This window comes from Podarcis bocagei (assembly GCF_964188305.1).
Source record: "Podarcis bocagei genome assembly, chromosome: 3".
In the NCBI taxonomy this organism is placed as follows: Eukaryota; Metazoa; Chordata; class Lepidosauria; order Squamata; family Lacertidae; genus Podarcis; species Podarcis bocagei.
In genome coordinates this window covers 56,111,828-56,131,526 of record NC_138127.1, presented here as the reverse complement: position 1 = coordinate 56,131,526, position 19,699 = coordinate 56,111,828, and the positions used below count along the sequence as shown (strand labels likewise).

Sequence of the window (19,699 nt, the reverse complement as noted above, 5' to 3'; positions counted from 1 at the left end):
AGATGAGCGCCGCAACCCCAGAGTCATCCGCAACTGGACCAGGGTAGCTTTACCTTTAAGGAGGGAGTCGGCACCTCCTCAGCTCCTCAATACAGTACTAAGAAAAATAAAAGATTTTACACTCTGAACAAGATGACCCCATGCAGCTGAAAGAAAATTGACTGACAAGGTGCCAGGGCACCTCCGAAGCTGCCAGGTTCATAATGATCAGAGCGATCCACCTCCCTTGGGATCTAGGAGCGGGCTTGCTTATTTACAGTATTTGTTTTTAAAGCCACCTATCCTCTCAACTCTCCATCAGGAAGAGTTGAGAGCTCACCCCAGCCACTCCTGCTACTCTGAAGCAGCCGGCAGCGTTGAAGAGATCTGAAAACACTGACCTTGGTTTCCCCTTCCCCAATGAATTCTGGGGACTTAACATGGCACAAGCCGTGAGCATTCTGCTGAGGGATCCACTGGCTCTCCCTCCAGAACTAAAATTCCCAGTATGCTTGCAACGATTGCCGTTATATTAGTTTTAAAATACTAATCCTGGAGAGGGTGAGCGGGTTCCCATTGAGTTCAGAGGGGTTTGCTTCCATGCAAGCACGTCGAGGCTTGGACTAAGGCAGATCTACCCAGGGGACCCTTCCCTTCTCCTCGCCGTTACCGCAGCTCGATCAACTAAGCCCAAGGCCAGCCGAGGGCCATTGGGAGATGCCCCCCCCCCGCCTTCGCAGGGATAGCTTCCCCCCACCCCCAGCATCTCCCTCACCGACAAAGTCGCAGCCGAGGATGAGCTCCTGCAGCTTCGGCAACTTCTCCTCAAACTCCCCGGCTCCCACATCCATCCCGCTTCCAGGAACACGTGCGAATCGAGGCTATTCCGGCCCCACAAGAAGAGCCGGGAGGAAGCCACGCCCACCGCCTTGAAACGATTGCCGAGGCTAATTGGATGCGAGCCTTGGCTTCTGCCTCCCTTGAGCTTTTAAAGGCGGTCGACTCATGGGCTGCCCCCTCTCCGTATCCACAGAAACTATGCCCCTAGCAGATTCCCCCCCCCCGAAGGCTTGCTCCTTGCATTGGGGGTGTTTTTACCCATGATTTCCCCCAAAAGGCTCAACAACTATTATTATTATTATTATTATTATTATTATTATTATTATTATTATTATTATTATTATTATTATTCCCAGCCACTCTGGGCGGTTTACAGCACATATAAAAGCATAGTAAAACGTCAAACATTAAAAACTTCCCTAATCGGCTGCCTTCAGATATCTTCTAAAAGTTTAGTAGTTCTTTATCTCGTCAACACCTGATAATCCTAGGCTAAGATAATTATGCCTATTTCATTGTTTTCCAACATTTGGTATCAAATATTTCCATGCAGTAGGGCTATATAGGCAAAATGTGCTGGTGTTGTGACTATTTTCTGTTTTTTATAGTTGTCCATGCAACAATTTACTTCACATTAGCAGATGCCATCTGCAGTGAGAAAATTAGCTATGCGATATTTTAAACGGGCACCCGCAGGAAAGAATAATCAATAACGGCCTTCCTCAACCTGATGCCTGCCTGCTATTTATATATATATATATGTGTGTGTGTGTGTGTGTGTGTATAAAACCCTGCCCATCTGGCTGGGTTTCCCCAGCCACTCTGGGCGGCTTCCAACAAAATATTTAAAATACAGTAAAGCATCAGACATTTAAAACTTCCGTAAATCTGCCTTCAGATGTCTTCTAAAAGTCAAATAGTTGTTTATTTCCTTGACATTTGATAGGAGGGCATTTCACAGGGCAGGTGCCACTACCAAGAAGGCCCTCTGCCTAGTCCCCTGTAGCTTCACTTCTCGCAGCGAGGGAACCGCCAGAAGACCCTCGGAGGAAGACCTTGGTGTCCAGGCTGAACAATTGGGGTGGAGACGTTTCTTCAGAGAACAATGAATCTCCTTAAAAAAGCTGTCCCACCCAACAAAAATCCATGGGGCGCCTCACCCATCATTTCCCACGAAACCCCTTTCTCCTTGAACACCCACTTTCTTTCCAACTAGGGCTGCAGTGACGTTTAACACCAGCATAGTCATCTGGAAAATCAAGCAACTGAAACTTTCCCTCATACCTCTTGATATGGGAAATGGCATCTGACTTGTGTCACACGGTGGCTAAATGTACAGGAGTCATCCTTCGCGGAAATGGACAGCAGCAATACTATATTAAAAAGTGAAGGGTTTGGGGGGCCTTTTTAAAGTTTATTTAAGTGTTTATAAATAAACTGTTAAAGTATTTAAGCCCTGATCTTAAATATAATCAGGACTGTTTAAAAATTGGGCCTTACCCCTATGTAAACAGAACTGCCAATAAAACAGGAAAATCCTGTGTATGTGGTACTCAGGAATAAACCATAGCACATGTAAACTTTCAAATACTCACTTTGAAAGATTAAATTGCAATGTAACCATTAATCTCCAGACTCAAAACACTTTGGTTTGGGTAATACACCTCATCAATATACTGTGAGAAAGGTTGCCTGATGTGTTGGTTAACTGACACAGTTGTTCAGAATCTGGGATAACAGATAAACAGTGAGAACTTTAATTAAATACAACATTTCTGACTATGGGCCTGGTGACAGAATTAGATGTTAAATCAACCATTCTAGTTTGATTTTCTGACCTTAACAAACTGAGGAGCAGAATAAATTAAGCTAATAGGTAATTCAAAGATCAAGGCTCATTAGTGCAAATGGCATGTTTAAATGCAACTGAGATTGACCATAAACCTATTGTTAGCCTAACGCCTCCCAATTAACTTTCAGCTGTAAGGGTGACCATGGGGCCTACCTGTGATATAGAAGCTACTGTCACAGTAGGGCAGGCATGTCCCAAGTCTAAAATCCTAAAAAAATCTCAACAACTTTGGTCGGCCCTCACGCATGTTCACTGGCCCTCTTTGAAAAAAGTTTGGGCACCCTTGCAGTAGGGTGACTGAAACCAGTGTAAATGAATAGGGCAAATCTGAACCGCTGCTGTCACAGGCCCTCATGGTATATTTAAATTGTAGTCCCAGAGACAAATTGCAGCCATTAGATTTTGTCAAAGCGCGTATGAAGCTTATCACAGCAAACACAACATAACTAGTTTAGGTAAAGGACCCCTGGACGGTTAAGTCCAGTCAAACTAGACTATGAGGTGCAGCGCTTATCTTGCTTCAGGCCGAGAAAGCCGGCATTTGTCTGCACACAACTTTTCACATCATGTGGCCAGCATGATTGACCACTTCTGGCACAACAAGACACTGTGACGAGTGCCAGACCGCACAGAAACACTGTTTACCTTCCCACCGCAGCGGTACCTATTTATCTACTTGCACTACTTGAACACAACTACGTATTCCTGTGCTGAAACAGTCCAAATTGGCCAGTCTGTTCATCTTGCTGAATAGTTTTGTGGCAAGAATAGCTGCAAAATACTAAACTGTACACGCAGTAGTAGCAAACAATAACTTTTTTCACTGTTACCACAGTAATTAATTTCCGTTTTGTTTAATCTCACTCTGATCTTTTTTATATGGGGGTAGTTTTGATAGAAAAGCAGCAAGAGTGCCCTAATCAAGCTTCAGTTTGCATAGATCAGGACCAATGACCAAGAAGCTGTTAAAGGCAGCAGGAATATACTGCTCTGAAATTATTTCTAAGAGGTTTCAGCTGCAGCCCAATTTGTATAAAACTATTTTTTTAAAAAGAAATCACCAACAATTGCCACCTACATCATTTTATTAGATCTTTATTTAACATAAAATGTTTCAATAGCATTCTAACATAGGAAGAAAATGTGTTTGTTTCCCCTAAAAATACAGAATTGCAGGTTTTTCTAAAGTATTTCTCAGCATCTTCTTATGAATTTTCAACTTATTCATAAATTCTTTGCAGTTCTTTCAGTACAACACCGCCCTCTGCCATAGCATTTTGGAATCTCTGGACCTTTTTTTAAAAAAAGAGAAAACAATTAAATCACAACCTTTAGGTATATAATTTATGTTATTATATTCAACATACAGAATGTTGCAATTCTTAGATCCCACTGGATAGATCAAAGTGACCAACCAGGTGCCTCTGAGGGTATCATGGCTAATACCTGTTGAAAGCATTGACTTCCCCATTCTGCTCTGAAAGCCACCCAAGCCAGCGGCTATTACTACATCCTGTATTGGCAAATGCCATAGGTTCAGTATTCACTGTGTGAAGTACTTCCTCTTCACTGTCCTCAATCTTCCAACATTTATTGGATGGCCCCAAGTTCTAATACAATCAGAGATGGAAAAGACCCTCTCTAATTGCTTTCTCCACCCCATGCATAATCATGTATCCCCTTACTTTTCTTTAACCTCCCCCCTTCGCACAACCCCCCCCCCCACAAAGCTGTAACCTTTCATCATAGGGGAGCTGCCCTTTTCCTATCCTTTGGCAGCTCTATAATATCCTTTATGAGGTGAAGCAACAAGAACTTTAAACAGTATTGTAACTGCCGTTGCACCAAAGATTTGAAGAACAGAATTATGACTTTGCTGTTTTGTTTTCTTTCCTAAGGATCCCTGGCACGAAATTTTCATGCCTTTTTCACATCTGCCACATACCGAGTTGACATTTTCATTGAGCTATCACCTATGACGCCAAGATCTGCTTCCTGGTCAACCACCCCCAGTTCAGACCCTATTAGCCTATACGTGAAATTAAGATCTTTCTGGCACACATTCTTCCTTCCCATTGATTATCCCAATCCTTCAAGAGATTCTCTCATGAACAATGCTAATTTCTCATTTTAGTGTTAGTGACATTTAGCAACACTATACAGACATGCTTCACATTGTGAAACAGTACACCAAGGGAGATTGCTTGCCATCAGTTGAACCACTTAGCACTCCATTGCTAGAAATTAATTGCTCTGTAAACAAGGCTTAAAACGTAAGAGGAGTTTCTAGGTTAACAGAAGCCTAAAACTCCAAAGTAATCTACTTACCGCCTCACCACTTCTTTCCCATGGAGTTGTAGCTCTAATGTCCACAAAGTTGATTCCTGCTTCAAGACAGCGTTGTGCTAGCACACGCCCCACATTCTCACAGGCTGTGACATCTGAAGTACTATAAAGGTGCTTCTTTATGGCCCACTCTCTAGTGGAGGCAGAGACCACAATGCGACCACTGCAGTGCACAACATAGGCCTCCACATGATGCTGTGTTCGCTCAAGTCGTAACCTGAATTGCAAGGCACGAAAAACAGCATTTCATTATTTTACTTCAACAATTATTCTGATATAGTATCAATGACAAGTTTCCCAAGAATTCTATTTATAGTAGAGAACCTTATGCTTTATACCTGGAACTCCCCCCTGCCAACTTCGACACAATACCACCTCTTCCTCTCTCCAAGTCTCAAATCAAAACTCAAAAACTGCAACAAAGCATATATGAAGCAAGGCTTAGATCCTCTGCTCACAGGGATGACTGTGAAGAGGGCTGAGATTCAGAACATTGAGCATGAGCCTGAAAACACGATAACACAATTGCTCTCGGCAGGTTAGAAGAAACGTATCAGGAGACAAAAGACAAGCTAAGCTTTGAACAAGAAAATATTGTTTCTTAGCAAAATATTCTTCAGATGTTTGTAGAATTCTCCTAGGCTTTACATTTTTATAACCTACCTATTCCAATACTCTTGTTTTGGCCATGTGGTTTTCCAGCCTCGCTCTTTCCGCGCTAGAGATAACTGTTCCAAGTTACGTGGATTACGGTTAACGAAGTCAGGGGCAACAATCTCATTTTCTCTTGTATTCTCTTCATCTTTGGCAGAAGGTCTGGAACTGGGAATAGAAGAACTACATCTGATACCTGCAGATGAATAAAGAAAAACTAAAGTTTAACACAACCCAGTGCACAGAAATATTTCCAGCGCACAAGGTCAACAAAACCTTTGCATTATGTGACCTCAGCAAAGGTATTTGTAAAACCAGGCAGAAGCTTACTGCACAGTAGCTCCTCCTTTGAAAGAAAAGGGGGAGAGGGAAAGCCATGCAGCTTTGTTAAGGAACAAGTACTACAACAAGTACATATTAAGTTTCTACTAACGGGAAGTTGGGCATCGATCCTCAGAGTAAGATGTGCTTGAGTTTTCCCCGGAACACCCCAGGTGTTCTAAAAGTTAGCAGATTCTCAGTGAGATTTACTCCTGAGAATATATGCTTAGGATCGGATCATCGAACACAAACCTAGTAAGTACTGTATACGATTGAAAGAAATTTCAACCGAAGTCAGTAGAGTTAGCTTCCCAGAAAATATATGAAAGACCAGACTAGAAAAGGCTCCCGTTCACTTAAATGGGCTCCTTCCCCAGGATCCATCTGAATTCTATATTAACACTCAAATCCAAATTTCAGCACCTTGAGCAGCTGCCGGGAATGCCCTAGCCACGATCCTCAGCTGCAAAGGCCGCCACCTCCTCAGTGCCATCACGCCGGGAGAAGAACACGCTATAGGGCACAGGGCAGCACCATTTTTACAAAGGGAAGCTCGGAGCTTCAGCTCTACCCCTTATCTCTATCTATATGCAAACCATAGGAAAGAAAATCCGTTTCCGCCCCGGGGGCGGGGGCAAGGCACTGCCACAAGTTTGTAACCCTACTTCTGATTGGTCAATTCAAGGAAATCCACCCGCTTTCCTCCATAGAAAGGTCCTATAAACGAACAGCGCTTTGAGTTAATGGCTTGATGTTGGGTCCACAGACCCATAGCTTTCCGAGAGTATAGATGGGACCGTAGTTTTCGAAATGAGAGACTTGATATATTCAGATACTTCCTTCTCCCTGATTGGAACTGAGATCCGCCAGCAAAAATAAAATATTCCCTATATCTATTGTTGGACGTGCAACTGCGCAGCGCTTTCAGCATGTAAAAGGAATGCAAGGCATCTGCAATCAACTGACGCAGAATTTGGGTTGGAAGAGGAGTTTGCAGGAGGGCAGTTTATGCAGTTTTACCTCTGCTACACACCCAGCGGCGTTTTGCACGGAGGATTTGGAAGGGAATCTAAATCAGTCTCGTAAACTCATCTCTAACCTGCGATATTTCAATCTTAGTTCCCTCAAGCTACAAGAATGGACTATACTGGCATTGGACTTTGCATGCCTTAAATGCTTAGAAACGGAGCGAGGAATACACGAAATAAGATCTGTAAAAGAGTAGGAACGTCTTTTGGGGACTTGGGTTCCGTATAGGAGCCACAGAAAACCTCCCCTCCTCCCTTTCACAGCTAAAACCGGCTTTTCCACTGAAAACCCAGAATTCGCCTCTTCCATGGGATTTCCCTCTACATTTTCTTTTATCTTTTCCGTAGAGTCGGTCGAGGCTCACAGAGAGAACAGTGCGCTCATATCCGGCGCAGCCTTTATTACGTAGGAGCGGTACGGCGCTTTTTCTTACGTCTTCGATTTTGACACCAACCCCCTGTAGCTTGATTTTGTCAATGCAAAGTGCGCTTGCGCACTACGGCTCTGATTTTTCTGTCGTTTGTGAAAGGATGCCGCGGGGGGGGGGGCGCTTGCCGGAATGAATTCATCAGATTAATTTCTGAACTGTACAATAATAAACATATATAATAATTCATCGGAATATCACTAGCTTCCCCCAACATGACAAGCTGCGCGGAGTCTCAGGCAAAAGTAGCTTCAAAATGGTTGGGAAAGGAGCTGATGAGACTTTTCCAAAAGCGCTTAGTCAACCTGGGCAATTCTAACGCGAGCCTCCCCGGATCCCGGCCACTTTCTAGAATGTTCTAGAACACATATAACCGCCTCACTTGTTGCTACGCAACAGGAAGGAAACGCTCGTTTGCGGCGCAAGGTCCAATCACGATCCAAAACTCAAAAGACAGGCCCTGAGCAAACTTGTGCCCCGCGTTTTGATTGGTTCATCTCTTACGCCCTTCCGGCGAAGACGACGCTGCAAGCCTCCCAACGACCACCGCCTTGAGGGGCGGGCTTACCCAGGAAGCCTTGCGCCGCGAGGTCTGCAGTGCTACACGCGCGTTGCCGCCTCGCTCTCTTTGTTCGTCAAGATGGCGTTCGACGGGCCTTTGGCGGTTTTCGGAGAGCGGGGCACCGGCGAGCATGTCCGCACGCAGAACGGTAAAATAAAACCGAAAGAAGGAATGGTCATTAATTTCCTCGGGGCCTTCCGAAACCCTCTCAGGAGGCTAACGGTGGCTTCGCCTCCGCTAGCGCCGGGGGCTGATGGGGCGCGCGCGCGTATGAGGCGGAACCGGCTTCCCTGGGCTTAACGGGCGCGCAGAGAACGGGCGGCCTTTGGCCAAGGCAGCGAACGTTTAGCTGCCCCACAGGCGTCACTTTCCTGAGCCTTTAGAGAGGGGAGGGGATCTATCGGGAGGATCAAACTGAGAGCCACTTGTTCAAGTCTTGTTTCCTCTCGCCACGCCTCGGGTCCCGCGTTCGTGAAATAATTCGCTTTTTCCATGTGCGATGGAGCCGCTTCTTTTCCGTCAGCCTCCGTAAGAATTGGCGGCAGTGACTGGGGGGGTGGTGGCGCAGTTCGCTTCCTTATATGGCAGGGCTCGCTTCCGAAGCTTGTCTCTTTGGTTAGCCACATTGCTAAGCCCGATTTGGATGCATTGAGGATTTATGAGAAACCATGCCATGATATCGGCAGCCCACTCCTATTCTGGTAGGAAATGTAACCGATTGAAAAAATATGTTTCAGGAATTTCAAAGCAGAACCACAAAAAGAATAATTTTAAGGATGTTAATTTGTAATTAAAACATTAAATTGGGATGTAATTTTCAATTTCACATGGCTCCATGGGTTAAAAGTTCTGTCAGAGTATAATGCTTAACTTGTGATCAGTTGACCTAATTCCATTAGTTCAAAATAATGTCATTTAAATTCTGTACTAGTGTTATCTTGCACAATAACGTTGAAACTACATTTTCTTTTAAGAAGTGCTATGATCATAAACTGCTGAATAGGTTATTATTTTAAAAATCACTGGTGACTATAGACTTAGGGTAGTGAATATAGATTTGTTTTAAGCTAAAGGTTAGCTGTGTTTTTCTCATTTTACATGAAATCCCAAGTAGTGGTAGATGATGTTACAAGTAGAGGGGAACTTAAAAATCCTGATCAGCATTGTCTTTCCCCTTCCCCATTGAGATCTTGCATAGATATGTTTATGCTGGCATTTGGTTTTATCTTTGGTGAGAGGTTGCATTTTAATCTTTCATACAACAAGTTCTGTTGCTTTTAAAAACATGTTTGAGCCTTATTGTGCATATTTATAACATTATAAACTGCATTTAATCTATTGAATTAAAATATATAGCTATTCCCCCAAGCTCAGGTACAAGTTTATTTAGAATCTGTGCTCGGATAGGAGTTGGACCCTTCCCATTCTACTGCCACTTATTTGCATTACCAAATAAGAGGTTATGCTTATGGGATAAAGAAAAGCCTGCCATAGTCTGAAGGAGAAGAATGAACACTGTCTTCCTCCTATATTAAATGGCAGAACATAGTACAGTATTACAATGACAGCAAATGTACTTTATTGCTTTTGGGCTGGTTCAGCTGTGCACATGAGCCTGAGAACATTTAGACACACTGTGCATGGAACTGTTATAATGGATCTGGGCTTACACTAGAAAATGCCTATTACAAACTGCTTGTGTGGTCCATTCCTTGTGAAAAACTGGATGGATTGTGTGAACAGAGCCTACTTGTGGAGGCTCAGATTCATCTTAGAGGTTCTCTGCAAAACACTTGTTCCCCCATTCAAACCATGTACAAATAACATTGAGGTACAGTATTACTATAGTTAAATACTAAACAAAGTGGTAAGTTTGGTTTTCTTAACCAGAATTAACTACTTTTCTAAAAGGATTTGATTTAAGTAAGTGTATATATGGCAGCATCTGTATCACATAACCTATTGTTTTAAGAAAAACACTTGGCGCTGTTTGAGAGGAAAATGTATCTGGGGTTTTTTTAACAGTTATGGCTGCTGCTTCCATTGCCAATATTGTGAAGAGTTCTCTTGGCCCAGTTGGTTTGGATAAAATGCTGGTGGATGACATTGGTGTAAGTAGACACTATTTTCTATGAGTAAATTTTAAGAGAAAAGTGCACTGTGTAACCAAGATACGTCTTTCAGTAAGTCTATAAAATTATCCTGAATTAAACATGTTTTTTAAAGTGTTTCAGTGTTCAAAATTCTCCAGGCACATTTTGTACCTGGCTATTGACTCCTTAAGACCAAGTAAAGATGGTTGGGCACCATGATGATGGTGATGTAATAATAATAATAATAATAATAATAATAATAATAATAATAATAATAATAATAATAAGGTGCCTGCCTGGGGATCATTGCATCTGGACCATTTTCACACACTTAATACCCCATTCTGTAGAATTCTATCAGTTATATTTTATCTGCACAATCAGAATTAATTTCAGGAACCAAAGTGCTTTTTCTGTGCAGCTTGAGCAGTAGCAGTGAACAACATCATGGTTAATTGTTGTAGCTTGTCTTCACTTCCCCCACCCCACTGCCCTGCTCTCAGTTGTGAAAAAAATATTCTTACGTTATGAATGGTCATTACTGTACTCAAATAATTTCCATAACTTGTTGGTCACAAGGGTTTGGCTTAAAACAGAATTGGGTAAATATACATGCTAATTCAGTTATCCATTCTCAGCAGCCTTGCAAAATATGGGCAAAATGTCCCTTTAATGGGCAATTAATTAAGACTTGTGGGACTTTGGCTCACTGTAGTGAGAGTAAAAAGCAACCAGTCTCCATCCTCACTTTGAAGCTGAAAGGGGTGGGTGGTGATTTTCCCAACAGCTTCATAGTTATCCCTGTCCTCTTCTCAGCTCCAACACTGAAAGGAAAGCTGGAGATTATTTGGTAGCTGTATGACCAGAGTGTGCAGGACCAAACCAGTAAGCTCACCAACTGTTCCTTCTTTGAAGCAGAAAAATGAGGTGGGGTCTTGCTTGGTTGCTGCTTGGTAAAACCTGCAGCAAAAAAACAGACTGCTCAGTGCTGATACTGTATGTTGAGGGTCAGCCAAAGGTGACGTGCTCCCAGCCTGTCCTTACCTCAGGAAAATCGGGGGGGGGGGGGGCTTCCTTGGCTGATGTTGGGCAGAGGAACTTGGCAGCCACATTTTCTGACAGCTAGAAATGTTAGTCCAAAACTAGGGACCCCTGAGCAAGTCCCTAGCGATCCTTAAGCAGTTCTTTATGATTGTTTGCATAATGTTTCCTATTATATTTCATAATTATGATTAATGTTAAGTAACAATCATTTATTTATTTGTGTGTCTGGAATGTTAGGATGTGACCATTACGAATGATGGTGCAACTATTCTGAAATTGCTGGAGGTAGAGCATCCTGCGGCAAAAGTTCTGTGTGAACTGGCAGAGCTACAAGACAAAGAAGTTGGAGATGGGACCACCTCTGTGGTATGTGTATGTTTGTAGATTCATGTGCACTGGAAAAAGGCTGGGAGCACAGTACTGTTCTGTGCTATCCCACTCAGGTCTGCTTTGAAATCTAAGCAGCATATATATGATTTATTTTAGATACATAATAAACCTGCTGTATTGATGTTTTAAAAATATTGCAACTGCTTAATGTTAGGCTTGCTATGTCTATTTATTCCTTAGCCTATTTTATAAAAGCCTGTTTCACATAAAGGATTATTCATTTATTGTTGTTGAAACGAAGTATGCTCAATCAACCTGCCAAGCCAAAATACCATAATTAACACAGACTTGACAAACAGTTTAAAAATTACATACTCCAGCTTAATTTGTTTTAATTAGAACCGTAATAATTTATTATTTATACCCTGCCCATCTGGCTGGGTTTCCCCAGCCACTCTAGGCGGCTCCCAACAGAAAATTAAAAACACGCTAAAACAGGGGTAGGCAACCTAAGGCCCGGGGGCTGGATGCGGCCCAATCGCCTTCTCAGTCCGGTCCACGGATGGTCCGGGAATCAGCTTGTTTTTACATTAGTAGAATGTGTGCTTTTATTTAAAATGCATTTCTGGGTTATTTGTGGGGCATAGGAATTCGTTCATTTATTTTTTTCAAAATATAATCCAGCCCACCACATGATCTGAGGGATGGTGGACCGGCCCATGGCTGGAAAAGGATGCTGACCCCTGTGCTAAAGCATCAAATATTAAAAACTTCCCTAAACAGAGTTGCCTGCAGATGTCTTCTAAAAGTCAGATAGTTGTTTATTGCCTTGACATCTGATAGAAGGGTGTTCCACAGGGCAGGTGCCACTACTGAGAAGGCCCTCTGTCTGGTTCCCTGTAACCTCACTTTTTGCAGGGAGGGAACTGCCAGAAGGCCCTCGGAGCTGGACGTCAGTGTCCGGGCTGAACGATGGGGGTGGAGACGCTCCTCTAAAAGATCTTGGGCTGTATCTAATGTTGCACTAGCAAGGTTCCACTGGTGCAGTAACACTTAGGTTTCCTTTCTTCCTCCCCTCTTGCGCCTCTGGCATCTATTCTGGAAGGTCCTCCAATCCTCTAGAGTTGATTTTGAGGGCACACGGCCGGCTAGAGTGATACAAGAGGAAGACCAGTTGCACACACAGACAACCCTAGTGCCAAAGGAGCTGCAGCATTAGATATGGCCCTTTCTCCCATGAATTATCTTTAAACAGGTTATGCTCCCGAACCCACTTACAAGGCTACTTGTGTTTACTGTTACAACTGGAGGGAAAGTCTTCCCATTTGATTACCACTTATTTGCATTGCAAAATAAGTGGCTATGCTTATGGGATAAATAAATGACTGCCAAAGGTCTGAAGGAGAATATTGACAATGTATTCATCCTATATGAAATGGCAGTACATACTCTTAATTAATAATTTTGGGCATGCTTATAGTTTGGATTTAAAGAAAACACACCTGTTACACTTTACTGTCAGAAGTATTATTCTTTCTTGCAAGTTCATGTAAGGGGGTGGTGCAATTAAAAGATGGAGTAGCTTGAGGCAGAAGAATAAAGTTTTTGGGACTGCATTGGCTATTCTGAATGACAGACCGGCATCAGTACAGCATAGGGATGAGTATACTCTTTTCTGTACTCTGAAAGATGCTTATTCGTTTTTTCTTCATCCTCGTGCACACAGTGATTATACAAAGAACTCAGTAACTTCTCACATTAACATGAGAACAAACCTTCGTTTTTATCTGCCTGCTTTGGCAGTAGCCAGAAGTAACCACCTACGAGGAAACAAAATGGGGCCATCATTTCTCCATCTCCCAGCAAGCAAAAGTAGCAACTTCCTTTTTGGAAGATTTGCCTGGGAAAGCACTGCAGTTGTTAAAGTGTGCCCCAGCAACAGAACCAACAAATACAATTCTTAGACCATATTTGGATTCCATTTCTGTAGCCAGGTCAGTCTCTTTAAATGCCTTTGGGACAACCCATGTTCCACTTCTGACTTCATTGGTTATTACTGATAGGGTATTAGAACTGTGTCAAAATCGGAGGGGAAGCAAATGAATAATGATGCTGTTGTGCATTAAGAGCCTTCTGTTTCTTCACCCAGTTTCTGGTCCTTCTTGCCACAAGACAACAGGCATATACTGAGCTATGTTTATCCTTGCATCATAATCTCCAGGCTTTTCTTTTTCTTTCTAACTTCTCTACCGTGTCACTTCCACCTAGCCAGAGCTGGTTGGGGGTCAGGTTTTTGGGCACATACATGTGGTTCTTAAGGAGCAGACATCTGATAGGATATGTCTCCCTTACACAGACACTAGGTATTCTCAAGTGCTTATCTTTTGAAGAGGACATTGCAGCCATGGACTTGGGGTGAGAACTAAGCTCCCAGGCTATGAGAGGAAGTGGGCCCCATACAGCAAAAGCTGCTGCTGTTTGCAATGGTGGACAGGATAAGCTAGGGCAACTGTGCCAGGCCAGCGCCAAATCCTCTTAAGCCATGGAATCCTGGAAAAAGTAGAAAGGATGTGAAATTTAATTTAATGGTCCCTCCAGGGCCAGCAAGAAGTGTGACCTGCAAATGATACCTTCTATCTGCTAAAGAGAATGAACGTACCACATTAAAGCCATCATTCTTTTTTCATTAAGCTTATGCCTTGACTATGCTGTAATTTTTTCACAGAATAGCTTGCATATTGTTAAATCGTGTCTCTGTTATGTCTAACAGGTGATCATTGCTGCAGAACTTTTGAAAAATGCAGATGAGTTGGTTAAACAGAAAATTCATCCCACTTCTGTCATTAGTGGATATCGTCTCGCTTGCAAGTAAGAAAACTGTTCAGTGGTGAAATCTACTGCTGAGCAATTTCAACCTTCCCTGTTAAAGTTTTATTGAATCTTAAGATTTTTAGTTTAGGGCAGTGTGTTATTGTGCCTCAGTGACAGCACATTTAATGGCCCCAGCCATCATACAAAAGGTGGGTGGCAAGTAGGGAAAGAGCACTAGTGTTATGCTGCATGTGGAATGTCCTTCGTAGGGAGGCTCAGCTGGCTCTCACTTTGTTATCCTTTTGACACCAGGCAAAGACTTATGTAGGGTTTTTAACATACTGACAGGCCATATATGCAATTTATGCTGAAGGTAAGGAGAGATACATTGGCAGAACAGCTGCCGTAGGCTTTATGTGTCAGCATTTGCTGACTTGATGCTAAGACCCGTGTGTGTGTGTGCACGTGCGCGTGCTGTCTAGGTGTACCCAGGACTGATTCAAATGTCCTCTTCATTTCACAAGCCTGCAGGACCACATTTTTGTCTTTAACCACTGTCGGAGCAGCAAGTATAGTAGAGGTTGTTGCACCCACAGAAGGAGATTTGAGATGATCAGCCTCCTGCAGGTGTAGGAGATCCATTCTGTCTATGACCCTCACACACCCTCTAAGCCACCATAGGATGGCAGTCTTAAGTTGCTGTGATTAAGCTCATTGATCCAGGTTGTGTTTTATTCTTTGCTGGGTTCAGCTTGGTTGTTTTATATGTTGCATAGTATTTTAAAACTCTTTCATAAGCTATCCTTGGAAGGATGCTGGCCATTGAAGGAAATAACTCATTTTCAGCCTTTATTCCATTTTCAAACAGATGAAATTACTGATAATGTTACAATTTCTGTAAGTAGCCAAAGCATTGAGAGTATTAAAATTAAATCATAACTACCTTGTAAAAAATGTGCTTTTATTCAACAGGGAGGCAGTTCGATACATCAATGAGAACCTTGTTATTAACTCAGATGAGCTGGGCAGGGACTGCCTTATTAATGCAGCTAAAACATCAATGTCCTCCAAAATCATTGGAATGTATCCTTTCAGTTTGTGGAAGCAAAGTATTGAGTGCTACCTTTAAGAGAAAAATAGCAATTTTTCTTAGATATGTAGTGGGGGAGGTATAAAGGCATGGTCTAATCCTAAAATCATTGGCATTCCTTTAAGAATGTCTTTCCAGAGAACTTGCATCTGTATGACGTTAGTCTTCACTACTATGAAACTCTTGAATATTTATAATGTCTTTTTAATGTGAGATGTGCAGTAAATTTAACAGATGCTCAACTGCTCCTATTCTCCTTAACAGTTCTCTTATAGTGACAGTGACTTCTTTGCCAACATGGTAGTGGATGCTGCACTTGCAGTAAAATACACAGATTCAAAAGGGCAAGCACACTATCCCATCAACTCCATTAATGTTTTGAAGGCACATGGTCGCAGTCAGAAAGAGAGCATTCTTGTAAATGGCTATGCGTTGAACTGTGTTGTGGGCTCCCAAAGTAAGGTCACATTCTTATTAACAAAGCAATAGAGTTTTGTGTTAGTAGCAAAGACACACATGCACTTTCTTTTTTTGAGGAATCCTAAAGTATTAGTAGATGGCATAAAATATAGTTAACACTTCCGTTTAACATGAAAGTATGATACTAAATAAACTGTAGGAGACATTTGATCCTCTTCTGTCTCGGGCTGCAACTCTGCACCCTCATACCTGGTAGTAAGCCCTCTGAATTTAATGGGACTCACTTTTTAGTAGATGTCTAAAGATTTGTGGTGTAAAAGTGTATCAACCAATAATGCATGATTTGAATGGATAGACACTGATTTAGCCTAGAGGGTTTATGAACAGAGTGGGTTTCAAGAAAATGAGTCTTTGATGAATAACTTTGCTACAAGAATTACTAATAGCACATTTTAAAGAATATTCCTAACTTGATTTTTAAAAATAAATGTGAAATACTGTATTTTAATAAACAACCTAGGGTGTGTGGTATGTTTTTTCTCCTTTTTAAAGGTATGCCCAAGAGAATAGTAAATGCAAAGATTGCATGTCTTGACTTCAGCTTACAGAAGACTAAAATGAAGCTTGGTGTTCAGGTCGTAGTCACAGATCCTGAAAAACTGGACCAGATTAGGCAGAGGTATGCTGTGGGGGGACACTTGGAACTAAAATGATAGTGTGTATATATAGGTTTCAGGCTTGTCTTAGATTAGCGAAACATGTTTAAAAAGAACCAGGGGCAAACACGGAATCTTTTAATTAAGTATTGGTGTGTGAATCTAAGCTCATGGCTAATTTGAAATCAATTAAATCAGTTTACCTTCCCACAAGTTTGCCTCCTTACCTACCTGAATAAGGAGCTCCATAATCTTTGTAATTGTGTGCTATAACTGAAAGCAGTAGAGCTGCCTTCTCCAACCTAGTGCCTTCCAGATGTTTTGACTACAGCTTTTATTATCTGACCAGTGCTCATGCATGGAAGATTTAGTGCCAGTAATACCTTGGCGGGCACCTTATAAAGAAAGGCTGCAGTAGGGCTACATCTGATGGAGCTCCATCTTTTTGTGGGGTCTAGCAACCTTTGCATCATAGAATGGTAGAGTTGGAAAGGACCACAACGGTCATCTAGTCCAACCCCCTGCAATGTAGGAATATTTTTGTCTCATATGGGGCTTAAACCGATAATCCTGAGAGCATAGGAGTTAGCTTTACTAACTCATCTATCTCACAGGCTTATGCTTCTGTCTATTGCTAGACAGCTGGGTTTGGATGGAAAAGTTGTATATTTCATTAATTTACCAGTCTCTGATAGTGGTGGTGCATGTTCTGGTAACCTTCAAATGAGACAATTGTACAGTATGTAGAGCTGTCTTTGAAGATGGTTTGGAAACTACAGTTAATCTGAGATATATCTGCAAAGATTTTATATGGGACCGGGCATTATGATTACATGTCAATTGCACAGACGTCCAACTCATTTCAAAATGCTACTTTTGATCTTTAAAGATCTTTAGCAGAGGCCCTGTATGCGTGTCTGGAAAGCATTTTATATGAAATGGATATTAATATAATTGGGAAGATACACACATTAAATCACAGCTAGTTTTATGGAGCATTTTATCTTTTCGACCACTAATTTCATATTTGAGTTTGTTTCTGTTTAACTAATGCATGCCTACTCTCTCATGCAGAGAGGCTGACATCACTAAAGAGAAAATTCATAAGATCTTGGCCACAGGCGCAAATGTCGTTTTGACTACTGGTGGAATTGATGATATGTGTCTGAAATACTTTGCGGATGCTGGTGCCATGGGAGTACGCAGAGTTCTAAAAAGAGATCTTAAACGCATTGCTAAGGCTTCTGGAGGTAACTACAGACATCTCAGCATTAAATCTTAATACCACAGCTTGCTAGTCTTGTTAGTGAAGTTAAATATATAGAAACACGTTGCTTACTGCCACTTGTTGGACCTTAAAAACCCAAATATGAGTGAGGTTGTTTGGCATAATGAAAGTGGCTTTTGTGAAGCATACTAAAGGCCTTGCTTGTGTGTTGTTTTTTATAAGCCACTCTGTGTTCAACCCTGGCAAATCTGGAAGGTGAAGAAACTTTTGAGGCATCAATGTTGGGACAAGCAGAAGAAGTGGTTCAAGAAAGAATTTGTGATGATGAATTAATCTTAATCAAGAAGTAAGAATTATTCTCTTGCATAAAGTATTGGTACCAGCATATTTTGCTACATCTTTTGGAATTTCCTGTTTGATAGTTGCCATGATGCCTTTTAAATTGTGTGAGCAGTTATATGTGTGGGATAGATTATTTTCAGTCCTCTGTAATTAGTTTGAGACCATGAATTTTCTTGATAAACCTGGATACAATTCAGTTGTTAACTACATAATGAAAAATGAGTAACTCAAAAATACCTAAATAGGGTTGGTTAGATTAATTTTTTTGATAAGGAATAAGGACCTTTCACTTTGTCTTTCTGAAACAGTACTAAGGCACGGACTACAGCCGCCATTATATTACGAGGGGCAAATGACTTCATGTGTGATGAAATGGAGCGATCCTTGCATGATGCTCTTTGTGTTGTCAAAAGAGTATTGGAGTCAAAGTCTGTGGTTCCAGGAGGTGGTGCAGTTGAAGCAGCGCTTTCAATTTACCTAGAAAATTATGCAACCAGCATGGTAAGTTTCTAGTTAATAAATGTTTGGAAACACTTCTGCCTGTGAACTTTGTTTTATTGTAGCTTTGGAGTTTTTTCAGTTGAGAGCAGCCATAATTCACTTAATAATTGTTGAAAGATGCATTGGGAATTTTTAAATGTAAGATTGATTTTAAAAATGGATAGGTTTATTCTGAATACCTATATGGGATCACTTCAACTAACTTTCAGCACAATAGACTTTATTGCTAATAAGGCATTGTTATTTTGCATTACAGTTCTGAAATGCTAATATATAATTCTTTTTTAATTAGGGATCACGTGAACAGCTTGCTATTGCAGAATTTGCAAGATCGCTTCTGGTTATTCCAAACACTTTAGCAGTCAATGCTGCTCAAGATGCTATAGATCTTGTCGCAAAACTCAGGGCATTTCACAATGAAGCTCAAGTGAATCCAGAACGCAAAAACTTGAAATGGTAAGTGTCAGTGCAGAAAGAAGTGGAATTGTTTGTCCGAAGCCCAATGACATATAGCTATCAAACATTCAATTCTAGTCTTAATATGCCAGCACTCAATACAAATCATCTTTAAAAAATGACTTAATCCCTGTGTCTGTAACAGCAGCTTTGCCAAGGTAGGTTTTTCTGGTGGTGTACTTCAGGTACAAGGTTGACAAAAATGGATAAAAGTTTGAGGAAGAGAACAGGAGCTAAATGTTGACTTGCTCTCGCTGTATCAAAAAAGTTACAAAATTGGGATTAAAAGTTAGCTCTTCATTTAGGAATATTAAACCAATCTAAAGTTTATGTACCTATCTAAAACAATTAACTTTGTTTTTAAAGGATTGGTCTTGACTTAATCAATGGAAAGCCACGTGACAACAAGCAGGCTGGTGTATTTGAGCCTACTGTGGTTAAAACAAAGAGTCTGAAGTTTGCAACAGAAGCTGCAATTACTATTCTTCGAATTGATGATGTTATTAAGCTGCACCCTGAAAGTAAAGGTGATAAAGGCGGATGCTATGAAGATGCAGTTCATTCTGGAGCAATTGAAGACTAAATGCATTTTTATTCCAACTGTTCCTGTAAAAGTCTTTGTAGTCTTGTATGTACAAGTGTGTTAATGAAGCTGTTGCACTTCTGCTTAATTACTTAAAATTAAAAAATGGCTGTGTCCTCATATTTGTTCTGATAT

The 19,699-nt window shown here is 41.4% G+C and overlaps 3 protein-coding genes across 7 annotated transcripts in view; 1 reads left to right on the top strand and 2 right to left on the bottom strand.

Moving 5' to 3' along the window:
- Positions 1-2,668, bottom strand: part of PNLDC1 (PARN like ribonuclease domain containing exonuclease 1) — a 52,761-nt gene extending 50,093 nt beyond the window's left edge. For 3 of the 5 annotated variants that reach the window (XR_014006275.1, XR_014006276.1, XR_014006277.1), the window contains exon 1: positions 755-1,019. Coding sequence is in view for 1 of the 5 variants with exons in the window: in XM_081187550.1 (XP_081043676.1) it covers positions 755-830 (76 nt within the window). In the remaining 4 variants the exon portion in view is untranslated. Of the gene's footprint in view, positions 1-754; positions 1,020-2,414 lie in introns of those variants that run through there. The other 2 variants (XM_081187551.1, XM_081187550.1) reach the window with 2 other exon arrangements.
- A 1,070-nt stretch (positions 2,669-3,738) lies between these two features.
- Positions 3,739-6,621, bottom strand: MRPL18 (mitochondrial ribosomal protein L18). The gene is made up of 4 exons (XM_081187574.1): positions 6,416-6,621; positions 5,681-5,867; positions 5,000-5,234; positions 3,739-3,963 (listed from the first exon to the last, which is right to left on the bottom strand). Exons 1-4 carry the CDS (start codon positions 6,483-6,485, stop codon positions 3,892-3,894), a joined length of 564 nt encoding a protein of 187 aa, XP_081043700.1. The 5' UTR covers positions 6,486-6,621; the 3' UTR covers positions 3,739-3,891.
- A 1,200-nt stretch (positions 6,622-7,821) lies between these two features.
- TCP1 (t-complex 1) lies at positions 7,822-19,684 on the top strand. The gene is made up of 12 exons (XM_081187552.1): positions 7,822-8,158; positions 10,036-10,121; positions 11,385-11,513; positions 14,248-14,345; positions 15,261-15,371; positions 15,654-15,835; positions 16,351-16,477; positions 17,529-17,704; positions 17,905-18,028; positions 18,333-18,525; positions 18,818-18,981; positions 19,348-19,684. The coding sequence occupies exons 1-12, from the start codon at positions 8,089-8,091 to the stop codon at positions 19,562-19,564; spliced, it is 1,677 nt and encodes a 558-aa protein (XP_081043678.1). The 5' UTR covers positions 7,822-8,088; the 3' UTR covers positions 19,565-19,684.
- Positions 19,685-19,699: the final 15 nt, after the last annotated feature.

Excerpts from the sequence above, each read along its gene's own strand:
- MRPL18 (XM_081187574.1), bottom strand. The coding sequence starts at position 6,485 with ATGGCACTGAGGAGGTGGCGGCCTTTGCAGCTGAGGATCGTGGCTAGG. Across the intron at positions 5,868-6,415 it reads ATTCCCGGCAGCTGCTCAAG|GTATCAGATGTAGTTCTTCT; the intron begins GTGCTGAAATTT and ends ATTCATCTGCAG. Across the intron at positions 3,964-4,999 it reads GGGAAAGAAGTGGTGAGGCG|GTCCAGAGATTCCAAAATGC; the intron begins GTAAGTAGATTA and ends TTTTAAAAAAAG.
- TCP1 (XM_081187552.1), top strand. The coding sequence starts at position 8,089 with ATGGCGTTCGACGGGCCTTTGGCGGTTTTCGGAGAGCGGGGCACCGGC. Across the intron at positions 15,836-16,350 it reads CTGTGTTGTGGGCTCCCAAA|GTATGCCCAAGAGAATAGTA; the intron begins GTAAGGTCACAT and ends TCCTTTTTAAAG. Across the intron at positions 18,982-19,347 it reads GAACGCAAAAACTTGAAATG|GATTGGTCTTGACTTAATCA; the intron begins GTAAGTGTCAGT and ends TTGTTTTTAAAG.